Below are 15639 nucleotides of genomic sequence, written 5' to 3'. Positions count from 1 at the left end.
GTGTACATCATAGCCTGCTGCCCTCTAGCTCAGGTACTACACCAGTTCTAGGTCCTTTGGGGTCTATAGGGTCTGCCTTGAACTGTTGCTTTCTTAAAACATGTTATTTGAGGTAACCCAAACCTGGGTTCCTGAGCCATGTTTGCCTCCAGAATAAACTGTCACTTATCCTTTTTGAGGTGTGAGCTGTATGTTTTTGCAATGACATCTTACTGACTTCATGTTATTCTGGAATTTCCTCTTATCCTTCCCTCCCTTCCTTCCTTCCTCCCTCCGTCCGTCTCTTCCTCCCTCCCTCCTCTCTCTGTCTATTCCCTTCCTCCCTCCATCCCCTCCGTCCCTCTCTCTTCCCTTCCTTCTTTTTTTCCTCCTTCCCTTTCTCTTTCCTCGCATGTGTGTTGCATATGTGCACATGAATCATATGTGTGCTTGAGTGCAGGTGTGTATGGGGATACTCAAAGACACTCTTGAATGTCAGCTCTCACTTGCCATCTTGTTTGAGAAGGGCTCTCTATTTTGGTTGGTTTAATGTCACCTTGCCACAAAATAGAATTATGCTAGTTTTTAGAACTATTAGCAGGGTGCCTCGACCAAAGAACTGCGGGAGACTGCTCCCTGTTTGTCTTCTCATCTTTCCCTCACGACTCAGAGTTAATGCACCCTGTTGTGCTAATGCTTCCTTCACTGATATCAGGACCGTCATCTTTCATCATGGATTGAGGATAAACCTTCCAGAACAGGACCGCTGAGGCCCCTACCTTGTAGAGACTGAGCAACTGTTTTTCAGACTTTCAGGTGTAAGACTGCTGTTGTTGCAATTTTAATGTAAGCTGACTTAATGCATTTTTTTTAGTTTTTACATTCATCTTGTGTGTATGAATGTTTTGACTGCATGCATGTCTGTGTAACATGTGTTCGTGAGGTGCCTGCAGAGGCCAGAAGAAGGTGACAAGTCCCCTGAAACTGGAGTTACAAATGGTTGCGGGTGCCAGGAATCAAACTCCCGTCCCTGAAAGAGCAGCCATTGCACTTAGAACCCTAATACAGGATTTCTAACTGCCCATCAGTGTGTATGTCTTCCTCGTTCCAGAGGTTCTCCTGTCTCAGCTCGCCCCCATGCTGGAAGTGGATTACAGGCATGTGCTTCTGTGTCTGGTTTTTATGTGAGTCTCAGATTCAGTCTCAGAACCTCACACCTGAGCTGTAAGTGCTTTATCCACTGAGCCACCCCACCCCCTACACCTTGGCCCTTATACACAGAAGGCAACTTTGGGAACTGAGAGGTCCACTCCCTCCTTACCTAAGTTTAAACTGAAAGTTTAGTATCTTGCTTAGTCTGCATTTTCTTTCTGGGTGTTTTATTTTGTTTTGTTTTGTTTTGTTTTGTTTTGAGAGAGGCTCCTTCTTTGTATCTCCAAGTTCTGGTACTTGTTTTGTAGACCAGGCTGACTACTAACTTAGAGATTCATGTTTCTGCCTCCCAAGTGTTGGGATCAAAGGTGTGGGCCACCATGACCAGGCTGAAGTTTGCATTTTCAGGGTATGTGTAATTTTATTCTAGGAGGAATATGCCCTTAGTGGCCTTCAATCAGAGGAAGGTAAATTAAAAGCCAAGCCAATTAGAAATAAGCACTCCCCTCCATAGGAAACTGCTGTCTTCATCAGACGTATCCACTCACTGATGGTCTCCAGCTCACCTATGAAGTAGGATCTAGATTCTGTCCTAGAATCAATTTTGCCTTTCCCGTTTCTCTCCCTCAAGTTTCTTTCACTAGACCTGGATCCTGCATGATAGCTCCTGCCACTGAAAGGTTCTGCCCACTGCTGCAGGAGGAAGACAGGACCCTAATCTAAGCAAGCTGTGGGCAGAACCTTTCCGTGGCTGGAGCTCGTGGTTACCCATCTGGGGAAGTTATGGGAAGAGGAGAGACCATTGCTTACTGAAGTAAGGCTGTGTTATGTTAAGATATTTCCACTACCATCCTCACTCTGGAATGGGTGGGTGGAGAGGAAACAGGGCCCTGTGTCACTGGATGCTGCTGCTGCTTTCTGACCAGGTGTGACCTGGCATCCTCGTTGTGGAGTCTGGTTTTGGTCTGCCTCTTCAATGTTTGCAATCAAGTTTAATGGAGTTCCCACCATTGAAATGGCCATACACATGGAAAGAAGGGGGTTTGGTTCATCCTCTCAACATGCTTGCTTCCAGAGGGCAGATGTGTATGCGAAGTTTCTCAGTCATAGCCGTATGCACAGGAAATGACTACTGACATAATCTTTAAGCATAATATTCAAGATTAGTCTCCAGTTTACAATTTAAAGACTTCTGAGAGTTAAATGCCACGGCATAGTTTATTATGGAGCATTTGAGTGACTGATGTGGATTTCAGTGAACTGGTTTCTCTGAGGTGAAACTAAGACTTGTGTAAACAGGAATGGAAATCCTTCTGGGCTTATGTAGTTAGGCAAGAATATTCCCAACGGTGCTACCTTCGCATCTGTGTGCTGCTCCCAGGCTGCAGGAAGCGAGGCTACAGGACTTCAGAACTTTACGGGATTTTCCAGTACCACAGACCATCAACTGCCACTATACAAGTATACAATCATTTCTCTGAGATACACATCTCATATTTCTCTTGAGTTCTCTCAAAACTTTGGAACTTAGTTGTTGGTATTTTTTTTTTTTTTTTGGTTCTTTTTTTTCGGAGCTGGGGACCGAACCCAGGGCCTTGCGCTTCCTAGGTAAGCGCTCTACCACTGAGCTAAATCCCCAGCCCCAGTTGTTGGTATTTTTTAAGTTACAGGAACAAAAGAAAAACAAAAACTCCGTAGTGTGCTGTTGGAGAGAAGATAGCAACACTGTTACCCAGAAGGCTGTTGGAGGGAAGATAGCAACACTGTTACCCAGAAGGCTGTTGGAAACCCTCCAGCAATGATTTTAAGAAAACATGAATTATTACCAAGTTGGAGCAAAATTTTCAAAAATATATATAATTGATATGATTTGGGATAACACATAGAAAAGAGCATTTTGATGAAGCCATCTCCCCAAAAGCTAAAATATAGCTTTGGATCAGAGGAATCTGATTTATAGCTTTTGCTAACTGAGCAGAACAAGACTATCTTACGTACAGCCAACAAACAACTTGGCGTATCGTGATGACAAATATGATTGGCCCACCAATTGGTGAGTGGTTTATGTAGCCACTGCAGAGCCATTTTACCTGCAAGATTTCCTCAGAAAGACAATAAGACAGAGGCCCATGGAAAAAACAATTAACAATAATTGCCTGTCTGTCCTTTAAAAAATGAACTTCTAGTGCCCCTCTTTTTAAATGAAAACCAGTGGTTCCCTTCATGATTATAAAATGAGGTCCTTTGAGAAAGAGAAATTATTGCATTTAAAATAAAGAGACGGGGTTGGGGATTTGGCTCAGTGGTAGAGCGCTTGCCTAGCAAGCGCAAGGCCCTGGGTTCGGTCCCCAGCTCCAAAAAAAGAATAGAAAAAAAAAATAAAATAAAATAAAGAGACAATTTCAATCAAAATAATTGGCTGTACATTTCAATGGGGCCAATCAGAAGTATCTTTTCTTTTGCAGTTCCTCTTTCTCCCTTTTGGTTTTTTTTTTTTTGTTTGTTTGTTTTGTTTTGTTTTTTGTTTTTCTGAGTGAGCTGAGGCCTTACTAGTTCTGGCTGTCCTGGAATTCACTATGTAGACTGGCCTCATCTCACAGAGAGCACTGACTTCTCAGTGCTGGGACTATGCGGTGTGTGTGTGTGTGTGTGTGTGTGTGTGTGTGTGTGTGTGTGTGTGTTTTGGGGATTTAGCTCAGTGGTAGAGCGCTTGCCTAGCAAGCGCAAGGCCCTGGGTTCGGTCCCCAGCTCCGAAAAAAAGAAAAGAAAAGAAAAAAAAAAAAGATGTATGCCACTATGCCCAGCTCTTTTACAATTTCTCCTAAGTTAAAAAAATAAATGTGTCCATGAACCAGTAAGAAAGTCACTGTTGGCAGTAATGTTAACCACTGATTGCTATGTCTAGTTTTGCTGTTTTAATTTCAGTGTTGTAAAAAATGCAAAGCCACTCTTCATCACCAAGCGCTATGGACCACAGAGGAGCTCCTATCTTCTCTCCTCCATCTTTGCCTCCACAACTGGACTTCCCTCTCTACTTCATCCTCTGTCACTGGTAGACAGGTGTGTGCATGCCGTTCTAATTTGAATTGTGAAACACCTCCTATGTTTGAAGGTCAGGTTCTCAGCAGGAGGCCGTTTTGGAAGGCTGTGGAGGCTTTGGGGTGTAGGGTTTAGCTGGCCATTAGGGGTGGCCTTTGGAGGTTAAGTGGTTGCTTGCAGTCTAAACTCTTTGTTTCTTTGTTTGAAGATTGGGTGTGACAAACTGCCTCACTCACGGTCCAGTTTACACAACCAGGAACCAGGTCAGTGACACGAATTCCCCGAGACCATGAACTAAAAGGAATGCTTCCTCTCTTAAGTTGCTTCTGTGTGATAGCTGGTCACGGAGATCAGAAAGGTAACACACACACGCTTTTCAGTGTAGCTTTATTGATGAGTAATTTACATAACCACAAGCTGTAATGTTCATATTTTTATGGTCAGGAAAAAACACTAGTTTTTTTTTTCTAAAATGGCATTTTTCCTGCCCCAAAACGATCATCACAAGGAAATTTTAAATTGGAAATTCCAGTGGGAAAACTCATGAAGTGAAAGAAACTTAACCGAGGATTTCTTGTGTAGATTATGTGACCCAGATGTATCAGTCATCGTCTTTCACACTCTGCCCAGGCCATCACAGTGAGGGCATGAACCCTGAGTGAGTGCCTTCCCTCAGCACTGTGTCCCGAAAAATCTAGAAAGATTTTTTACCTTTCATGTTCAAGTCATACAAAGAGAAAGTGTATATTTAACAGACTACTTCTCAAGTTAGCATTTTATCTTCGTAATACCCGTTAGTCTGCACCATGACTTGAAGCAGTCTGCCCATTTGAAGTTGTAGTTGGAAAGATGCAACTTCTTTGGGATTGTTTTAAATCTTCTTAAAGCTGTTAGTCTATTTAGTGATTTGTAGAGTGCTATGAAATACACCTCTTGGACACGGAAACATTTGTAAGGGGTAAATGGAAATGAGCTGCAGCATCAAAGGCAAGGCTGTATTTAATTGGATGATAAAGAGAAAATAGTTCAACAAAAGCCCTCTCCATCGTCCTCCCACCCCACAATGCTGTACAATTATGGCCTGACTAATAGGTTAGTGTAATTAGCAAAAAAAAATTTTTTTCATGAAATTTTTGCTACAATATTTAGTGTTTACAGGCCTGTAGAAGGTAATTTTAAGGAAAGTTTGACAGACTCATGTCTGGCCTGACCATGTCTGTGCTAATAGAACTCAGGTGGGCATGATGAACATTTGTAAAACTCTCCAGTCTGTCTTCAAGTAACCTGGCAAGGACCACAAGTGACACAGTACAAGAAGCATTCTCCTCATGCCAGAGCAAGGGGTGTCATGACTGGAGGGATGACGGCCACTGTGAACAGACTATAATTTTCTGCTGTAGAGAGTTGAAATTATGAAGAAGATTGGGCTGAGGCTTTAGTGAATGAACTGGATTGCAGATCAAAGAGGAGACTGACAGGGAAGAGACTGGAGCTCTTACTGGGAGGCAGAAGGAGAAAGAGCCAAATGAGCCAGTTAGTCCGAAGCCATTTTTCTTATGAAGACAATAAGCCATGAAGTTAATATTCCCTTCAGACGAAAAAGTTAATCCCTTATGATAAAAACTATGCTACCTGTGCAGATGAAGTTAACACTGAACGGCCGAGTCCAAATCACAGTTTACTTTTTCTTTCATGTTAAACGAGTTGGTGAATGTGTTCATAGAAGTTTAAGTGCACACACAACTGTCTTCTACGGCAATGCGTAGAAACCAAATGACATGTAGAAACACTTCATCGGTCACGTGTAAAGGAAAACAATCACATTAAAATAAATAAAACTTACAAACTATCAGATATAGACCAACTCGGCCACAGGTTGAATTATCTGAACAGCAGGCTTGGCTGTCACCTGATCTTTAACTTCACTGCCGCAGATTACTGGAAAGCTGGGCACCAGAAAGTGGGGTTTTTGACTGTTACGTAAATTCAGCCGAGTCCACTAATACGTCTTTTTCCTTGCCAACCTTAAAATGAGTTCAGCAACTTTAGAACTGGGTTCTCAGGAAATGAATAAACTTCGCGGCTGAAAGAGGGTAGGAGAGGTGAGGGGGGCATGTTAGCAAAGGAATGGGGTAAAAGTCTCATCTCTGGGGCTGGGGATTTAGCTCAGTGGTAGAGCGCTTACCTAGGAAGCGCAAGGCCCTGGGTTCGGTCCCCAGCTCCGAAAAAAAAAGAACCAAAAAAAAAAAAAAGTCTCATCTCTGTATATCCCATTCAGGGTTCAGTAATGTTCCCCCCAAAACCTGTGTACGATGACTCTGGCTACATGGGACTTCGGAGATTTTCCAACTTCATGTAATCTGTTACCATATTCAACAATTGAATTAAATGTCAGAGAAAAATCTATCTCCTTTGTAATATAGGAGGTAAAAGTCGGTATCATCCAAGTCAGGGCTCTGCTAACGCTGTCACTGGGTGCTCTTCCTGTTATGTTTTATGTAGTGGGGTGTGTGGAGGTCATGTGGAGGTCAGTTCTCTCCTTCCATTGTGTAGGTTGTGGTGCTGAACTCATGATGTCTGGCTCAGGGGCAAGCACCTTTTCCCACTAAGCCAGCCCAAGCTGCTTCCTCTTGTTGAACACGATCCCTCGGCCATGGTAGTGTATGGTGCAGTGAGAAAGGTCTGCTGGTTCATAAGGGGCAGGCAGACTCAAGCCTGAGTTTATCTGTGTCTGTAGACTCTCTCACAGTTCCGATCACAGGCAGAACTCCCAAATCAGTGCTGAAAATGCCACCTCCCCGGGCTGCCTAACTACCTGAGCTTGCCTAAGTACCCAGGCTGGGAAAGGAGACAGGGTGGATATGGTGGTGCCAGGAGACTGGGTGATGAACCCAGGACAGCCAGTAATCCTGAGCCTGTTCATACTGGTCTTGTGTGGTTAGATCCAACTATTGACCAACCTCTTGAAAGGTGACTATACCATGTTTCATAGAGAAAAACATTCCTAATGTTCCATATACATTTTCTATCCAGAAAAAATAACTACAGATAAAAGTTACTGCAACAATCTTCACACATACACAGATACACACACACACACACACACACACACACACACACACACACACACACACACACAGAGGCTGAATAGTGATTTTATATCTTCTAACTGAAATGGCCAACTCAAAATACACACTGGTTTTCACAAAAATTGAATACTATATAAACACATAAACACATTTTATTTATTCTTTGAGACAGCGTCTCACTGTGTAGCCCTGGCTGACCCCAAACTCTATGTAGAGCAGACTGGCCTTGAACTCACAGCGAACTACCTGTCTCTGCATCTCGGAACTAGGATTGCAGACACAGCACTATGCCTGCTCCGGGGTCTCTTTTCTAAAACCGAAAGGGCTGTATTCGCATCAGCTTCTTAGTTTGTAACAGATTCACTACAGACAGTGTATGTGTTGTTTGGGTCTGTACAACTCTACGCTCATGTGCATCTCTCACTTCTTCACACAGCTTCTCTTCTTACTACACCTTTTATACTTCTCTTATTCAGCATGGACACAATTACTAATAAGCTATATATTTTTATACAGGGCTGACTATTGCATTCCACATTTATTTACACAGATTTTGATATTCAACTACAGGTTACAATGTAAACTTTCAGAAACAGTGTTTGTTAGGTCCAATGCAATAAATACAATTATCTCCCAGTCTTTGATAACAGCTACTGCTCTGCCAGGCCCCATCGCACGGCCTACGGCGGGGAGGCGGCTGGAGCATCGTTGTGGCTTCCCTTTTCTCCAGGGACAGAATGCTTCAGAAACTGACCAGTTGCACCGATATACAGTCTTGATCGCATGGGCCACTTCTGAAAAGAGAGCACTTAAGTAAGAATCTGAAAGTTAGTACCTGTGACGGACAGTGAAGGTATACAATATTTAAACTTTAAGATACATTAATGCTAATGAGATTTATTTAGCTAGTAAGGATTAAAATTACAAAGTCTGTGGGCAACGTGAAGACTGCTTGGCAATACTAGTGATACAAGTGAAGGCCTTGAATTATAACTGTAAAAATAACAAGTTTGAGTGTTTGACGAGACACGCAGGGAGCTAAGGAGAGTGACTACTGCTGAAATGGAGGTCTATGACTGTATTTTAATTACAAGTTCATCCTAAAATTAAGTTTAAAACATTATTTCTGAAGAAGCAGTGCTCAGTTATATGAAAAATAGACATCTGCTAACAGTGGGTTTAGAGAGAGAGGATTAGGCAGGCCCTGAACAGCAGTGGCAGGCAGACAGGCAGGCAACTTTACAAAGCAGCCTGCACCTCTGAGTTTGGGTTTTCTGTCTCTGGGTATCTGACTACCGACAGTGATAATATACCTAATGTTTTCTAACATGCATGAGTAAACGACTTTGGACATTTATAGCACAGATGGCCAATGTCTGCAGGGACAGACACAGTCACTCTGACTGGGGCGTGCGTGGCTGCAGTTGTTCGGGGCGGCATCATTTGAACACCAGTGTGCACACACCGAAGCACAGCACCGGATCTCACACATAGGGGGATTTCGTATGTCAAATGGAAACCGAAGAAATAGTAAGAGTAAAAATGGCAGTGAGTGGGTGTGTGACTTTCCCTGGAAAGTCGGTTTTTCTGGCAGCCAACAAAAGTCCTATTTTAATGTCTCCAGATGTGATCAGGGAGTACAGGTCTGACTCTCGCTCTCCACTAAGGTGTGTTTGTTCTGTTTCCGGCTTGTTTTAAGTCCTATGCATTATAAATTCCCAGGTCTGCATACAGAGTAGTAAACTTATGGCATCCTCATGGGCACGTATACCTCACTATGCTCTGTTCTCTACTTCAAGGTGTATTTAAAATGCTGTTTTGTGTAAATATATAAAGACATAGCAATTAACCGGAACTCAGCTCAAATCGAAGACCTTTAAAAATGCTCTCTTACTTCAATTAACTGACGTTTTTAAATTCTTGCTTATCATTATCGTGGACAATGACTCTCATGGAGTTTGGCAATTAAGAGAGTCATTGGTACTATCTGGGCCTTCCTAGTGCTGACTGAAACTGCCAATTTTCCAAGTTAAGAAAAAAATGGGTTCAGACCACGCTGCAGAAGTTCGGTTCTTAAATCTCCCTTCCAGTTAAATGAACAGAAGCCAAGGCCTTGCAAACTCCTAACATGAGGCTCACCCCGACTATGCCTCTGTGATACTCCGAAGTCTCCAATCACTCTAACATGCCCATAAGACTGGTGAGAAGGTCTGACATTTCAAAGTGACAGAACTGGAATACCTGTTGAAATATTGTTAGTAATTCCAGCAGCACTTAGTAACACTGTTGCATTAGAGGACCGGTGACTTGAAAACAATAAGGGAATCTGCGGGAGTTTATGGGGCTTTACTTGCTCAAAGTAAAAGGATCAGAATGTTTTCATTGCCTTTGTATTAAGGATACACTTAATATTTAAACATTTTGAGTGTTCATAAAACGTAGGTGGGCAATTTGTTAACTACTGCCAACTTCATCTTTTATGACATAATCATTGGCCTTCTATAATTATCTCAAGGTTTAGAGATTTAGATATTATGGGCACTGTCTTTTAAAATCAGACAGAGGGGCTGGGGATTTAGCTCAGTGGTAGAGCGCTTACCTAGGAAGCACAAGGCCCTGGGTTCGGTCCCCAGCTCCGAAAAAAAAAAAAAAAGAACCAAAATCAGACAGAGATTAGATTGATTTTCCTTAAACCAGTTCTGACGATGAGAGCGTTTGGCACATGAGTCACGTGAGTCAAGTGCAATGCTAGCTTGCTGTGCCTGTTTCTAACCCCGCTGTCTCTAGCATTTCTCAGTCAAGAAAGCTTCCGGTGGCACTGAGGTGAAAGGCTCGACCTCCTTCCAAAGTTTAACTATGAGGGAAGCATTTAACTTCTGCTTATGGGATTGAAATCTTAATGTTCAAATAGACTTTCTTGGAATATACAATAAATATCAAGTCAAAGATGACTATTAGCGGGATATTTGGCTGCCATTAATTTACTGCCCATGGTCATACAACACTCTTAATTTTAATGAGTGACTTTTCAGTACATTATAAAATTCGGGGACAGAATGAGTTCTATTATTGTTATAAATAATATTTCACGTTTCCACACTCAGCATTTGAACTGTTTTAAGTCTATCACCATGTTAATAGTATTTTCAAAGTAAGTTTTTGTTAAAATGCACTCTATAATTTTAAGCACAAATAAAATTAGAGGATGTGTTTTATCACGTTTAAGCAAAATGTAATTCCTCATTTTTGTTAACTTATAATCCATTCAACATTTAGATATTTACAATTAAGTTCTAATTGTGTGTATTTGTGTTCAAATACTTCAGAATAGTGTGACACAAATGTGGACACTTAAATTTAGAAAATATAGAGACTCTTCGTTTTGAAGAGAAAGATCAATGGAAGGCTTCAAAAGAAATCTAGATGATGATGATGATGATGCAGAGACTACTGTACTACAGGAGAAAACACAAGCCACACGTCAAACTAATGACTGCTTCACATATATGTAAAGGAATCATGCAAAATGGTTTCTCTTGGCTAATTTGAATACAGACCAATCCACTCAACATGCATGCCAATCTAATATGACAGGTAAAGGAAACATTACGTTTTTTTTTTTTTCTAACATTCTTGGTAGCTGTGTAGTCCACAAAATTTGACTGATTGCAATTTTACTCTGTGGGGATGCAGAATGCTGTCATTTGTTTTTACTGATTTTGGCAGGTTTTTTTTTTTTTTTTTTGGTTCTTTTTTTCCGGAGCTGGGGACCGAACCCAGGGCCTTGTGCTTCCTAGGTAAGCGCTCTACCACTGAGCTAAATCCCCAGCCCCAGGTTTTTTTTTTTTAAATAATTATTTTAGGGGCAAAGAATTAGTTCCATGATTCCGTTTAATTCATGAAGACTTTGGGATAGCTCAAGAAAAAGACAATAGGAATTTAATTATTCAAGTCAAGACCGTTGACACTCCAAGGCATGAATGTAACTTAGTTGTTACCAGGTTGTCAGAAAGTACAACAGCCTCCCCATTTTTTCACCCTAAAAGACCGAAAATCTTTACTAGAGAAATCTGTATGTGGGCCCAGGTAGAATTAAACGCTTCAGCTTCCCGAACTGTTAAGAAGCAGACTCTAGTGGGGATCCTGTTACCATCGCCCGCGGACGGTGACAGGGTGGCTCAAGGGCTCCCAACCCCGAAGTGTTGCCTACCTTAACTGGGTGCAGATAGCCGTCACCTCGCAAGGCGCCCAGACTGGGGTCTCCCGGCGCGTCGGTGTCGTCCTGCAGGCTGCGGGTGAGGTGGGCGATGTAGGTGGTGGCCAGCAGCAGCACGTCCAACTTGGACAGCTTGGTGTCCGGCGGCACCGACGGCAGCGTGCGCTGCAGCTCCAGGAAGGCGTGCCTCAGGGTTTGCACGCGGCTGCGCTCCCGCGCGGCGTTCGCAGCCGCTGGACGGCCACTCCCGGAGCGCGCCGCGACCCCGCCGGGGCCTGTCGGCCCGGCTCCGGTCTGCCCTGGGCTCGAGTCGCGGGCGGCGGCGGCGGCGGCGGCGGCCGGTGGGGCGGGCTCGGCGCTGCGTGGACTGCTGGAGGGACGGCCGCGCTCCATGGCGGCTGCGGCTCCGGTTCCCGCGGCGCGCACTGCAAAGGAGCGGGGCGGCCGTGAGACCCGGCACCGCGGGCTCACAGGAGTCCCCAGGTGCTGGGCTGCTTCTGAGGGCGCAGAGGGCTCAGCCTCTGGTCCCCGCGGAGACACCCGCCCGCCCGGGGAAACGGTGCTGCGGGACCCCGGCCTCACCTCGGACTTGCGGCACCTCACCTTTCCCCGGAGCGGCGGTGCGGGGCTCGGCTGAGCAGGGCTAGGCGGCCAGGGGCGTCGGGGCGGTCATTCCATCCCCGTTCCTCCTCTGTGCGCCTTTTATGTAGGCGTCCGAAGCCAGCCAGCGGGAGCCAGCAAAGTCGGGCCGAGAGGGTCCCCCACCCGAGCCTTAGGTTAGGGGCAGGCGCGTCCCAGAGCCGCCCCCTCGGTGGACAGGTTCATCAATCAAACCGCTCGGGGGCGGGGCGGACGCCTGGCTCCGCCCCCTCTGGCCGAAAGGTTGAGAACGCTCTGCAGTGTCGGGGCTGAGGTGGGACCCCGCGGCTTAGTACCCCGGGACTTAGGGGCAGAGCCGTCAAGTGTGGGTCCCCGCCCGCCTTTAATCTTACGAGGTAAAGATTCTGGCAGTAAAAACTCAGTACACCGTGATCTAGAGTCCCGCTACCGCCACGGCCGCCTTCCCGCCTCGGCACCCGCTCGCCCACAGGCTCCGGCTGGCCGCGGCGCCGGCAGGACTCAGCGCCGCAGCCCGCGCCCGCCGTCGCCGTGGACGACGCGGTCCTCGCCGCAGCCCAGCCGGACTCTCTGAACCGGGTTAGGAAGCAGCGCGGTTTCCTCTTTGAAGGCTCAGAAATCAGATATAAAGTGTCACGGCCATTTATAGATTCGCCAACATTTCACTGCAGATTCCTAACTTTCCACGTCGGGAATACCAAGCAGTAAGATCGCAACGCAGCACTTCTTACACCGCGATGAACCAGAACGCGGACTTTGTTAATCAATCAGAGTGATCCTAAGACTGTAATGACTTTAGGCTTTAGAAGGCACACTCAGATTCCCCTGATTCAAGGACTCCTATTGAATAGGAAACCACATTTTATTTCCTGGTAAATTTTATTTAACAGCTAATAGAGTAAATAGATCCCAGAATTCACACACATAAAGCAAAGTCTCAGATTCTATAAAGAAAAAAACAACATACACACCAAGATAAACGAAGTCTATAAACCCTCAAAACACGCTGTTGCCTCGTTCTATGAAGAAATCAAATCACTGGAGGCAGAATTTACTCCTTATTCTCAGACAAATTTTCCTTTACTTTTGGGTTTTGGAGAAGGTGAGGTTCATGGATATCGGTTTTTGTTAGCAAGCTTTCAGATTCCTTCAAGGATAGATTCCTGTATTCACAAACAAAACAAGACAACACAGCAGTATGTAATTAACTTGGCATGCAAGAAAAGGTAATGAAGAACCCAGGACACACTAAAGGTGGGAAAGGCTCGGCTAGCCACTCCCTCCTTTGAGAGGTAGACAGACATGGCTGTGGCTGTGCAGAAGTGCCTGCAGCTCCCTAAGTGTGCCTGGACGCATCACTCTAGCTAGCCCGTGGCTCTCCTGCTGCCTGTGTGTGTCCTGGACACACCGGCAGAGCAGAGTTTGTGTTGCCCAACAGTGGGTGAGAAGAAAAGACCACTGAGCCTCTCCCTTTTTGTCCTATCTTTGCTATTCAAGGCAGACTGATTCTAAGTCCAAATTCCTGAAAGAGACCTTTATAGTTAAATTTCAGTCACTTTAACTATGGTAACTCTAAAACTCCACTATTCATAATTAATAAGTAGCAGGTGCTGTATGGCACTTTTCATGTGCTGAGTACCTTATGGGTACACTCTCATTTTGCTTTTACCAAAACTGAGGATAGGGGTTCCAGGGATTGTCCAGCGTTGAATACCTAGTAAATGGCTAAGGTGGAGATCAAACCAAGTAGATTGTCTCTAATGTTTATAATATTCGCCATACTGTGGAGTATTTCTACTTTGCAGAAATGTTTGTGTCTATTAAGGCAAATACTTTGGATTGAATGACACATTGTTAGCAGTGCAAATTTATGTTCATTGTGTACCTTTCTTTGAAGTTTCTAGTTGTCTAGTTTTCAAAACTATGACATTAGAATGCTGTAGATTTTATTCATTGAGTGTGGTGTAAGTCTACAATGATTCTTAAGTCTTTTAAATATGTTGAGTTATAATGTTGATTGTCTTTGGCGATTAAAGTTAAAAAGCAAATATCACATAGCATAGACCAAAATGTTTGGACATTTTATATTATCCATATACTTTGTATATATTTAACAATAAATTGGTTTCAACTATGTGTAGTTTAAATTGTCGTTCAAATTAAGGAATAACTCATTGTTCAAATTAAGGAATAACTTTTAGCCTAGTGTGGTGGCTCACACCTTTAATACCAGCTCTCAGAGGCAGAGGCAGGCAGATCTCTGTGAGTTCCAGGGCAGCCTGGTCTACATATCAAGTTCCAGGATAGCCAGGGCAAAAAAAGAGATCCTGTCTCAAAATAAATAAATAATAACTTTTATAGTTAAATTTATCCTTTTGAGGGACTAGTTCAGCAAGTTTGAGAAAATGTATATACAGTACTATAAGTACCACAAGAAGAAGGACACAGAACACCTCCATTATCTGCCACAATCCCCGTTCTCTAGTCCCTGGCAAGTCCTGGTCTAGTTTCTGTCACTACGGCCCTTTGCCAAATACTACACAACTAGAAGCACATAGTAGGTTTCTTTTAAAATCTAGCAACTTTCATGTAATGCTTCTGAGGCCTATTCATGTTTAGTATATCAATGGTTCATTTCCTCTCATTGCAGAGTAGCATTCTTAGTATGTATGTTTATGTGTGTATGCGTATATATACATATATAAAACACACATATACATATATATCATATACATGTTACAGGTTGTTTATCCATATCCCACTTGATATATGTGGTTGCCTTAAGCATCTAGTGGTTACAATTACCACAGTATAAACACCCAGGAAGAGTTCTGGGACTGGGGGAGACTTTCATTTCACTTGGGAAGTTTTCTGTGCGTTACTTGGACTGTATATTTTTCTGTGCATTACTTGGACTGTATTTTTTACTTTATAATGCATCAAACTACTGTGCTACGAGGCCTCTTGATTTTTCAGTTCCTGTTTTTAGTGTATGAGTTTTAGAAACTCCATGTCTAATCAGTATTTGGAGGCTTATTTTTATTTTATTTTATTTTTTTGGTTCTTTTTTTTTTTTTCGGAGCTGGGGACTGAACCCAGGGCCTTGCGCTTCCTAGGCAAGTGCTCTACCACTGAGCTAAATCCCCAACCCCCTTATTTTTATTTTTTATCCATTCTAATACGTTGTTTTCCTCTGTGTGTGAGGCAGGGTGGGCATGTGTGTACCTGTGAGCAGGTGCATGTGAAGGCCAGAGATTGGTGTTTGATGTCCATGTCTGTCAGTTTCTGTACACCTTTTGTGTTTGTGTTTGTTTTTGTTATGTTTTGTTGTTGTTTACAGTTTTTGAGCCAGGGTTCCTTACTGTGCCCAGGTCTCATCACCTTGCCTAGGCTGGCTGACTGGGAACTTCAGGGACCCACACATCCCTGTAATGGAATTCCAGGCCTGAGCTGCTTGCTCTGCTGGGCTTTTTGTAGGTGCTGGAGATCCAAACGCAGGACCTCTTGCATTTACTGACTGAGCCATCTCTCCACTTGCTCTATTGT

The 15639-nt window shown here is 43.8% G+C and overlaps 2 protein-coding genes across 4 annotated transcripts in view; both read right to left on the bottom strand.

Annotated features, from left to right (window-relative positions):
* Nucleotides 1-5668: 5668 nt before the first annotated feature.
* Nucleotides 5669-12802, bottom strand: Tcf24 (transcription factor 24). 2 transcript variants are annotated; one of them, XM_039110920.2, is made up of 3 exons: nucleotides 12058-12802; nucleotides 11470-11900; nucleotides 5669-8053 (listed from the first exon to the last, which is right to left on the bottom strand). In XM_039110920.2, exons 2-3 carry the CDS (start codon nucleotides 11866-11868, stop codon nucleotides 7940-7942), a joined length of 513 nt encoding a protein of 170 aa, XP_038966848.1. In that variant the 5' UTR covers nucleotides 11869-11900; nucleotides 12058-12802; the 3' UTR covers nucleotides 5669-7939. The 2 variants fall into 2 exon arrangements, with proteins under 2 accessions (XP_038966848.1, XP_008761741.2); XM_008763519.4 differs by having other exon boundaries at nucleotides 12079-12802.
* Nucleotides 12803-12953: 151 nt separating this feature from the next.
* Nucleotides 12954-15639, bottom strand: part of Ppp1r42 (protein phosphatase 1, regulatory subunit 42) — a 47359-nt gene continuing 44673 nt past the window's right edge. For both annotated transcript variants that reach the window (NM_001127569.2, XM_039110784.2), the window contains one exon: nucleotides 12954-13256. In NM_001127569.2, the coding sequence (NP_001121041.1) occupies nucleotides 13145-13256 (112 nt within the window). In that variant the 3' untranslated portion in view covers nucleotides 12954-13144. The remainder of the gene's footprint in view (nucleotides 13257-15639) is intronic.

This window comes from Rattus norvegicus, chromosome 5 (genome assembly GCF_036323735.1).
Source record: "Rattus norvegicus strain BN/NHsdMcwi chromosome 5, GRCr8, whole genome shotgun sequence".
Classification (NCBI taxonomy): domain Eukaryota; kingdom Metazoa; phylum Chordata; class Mammalia; order Rodentia; family Muridae; genus Rattus; species Rattus norvegicus.
This window is presented reverse-complemented; position numbering and strand designations above follow the sequence as displayed.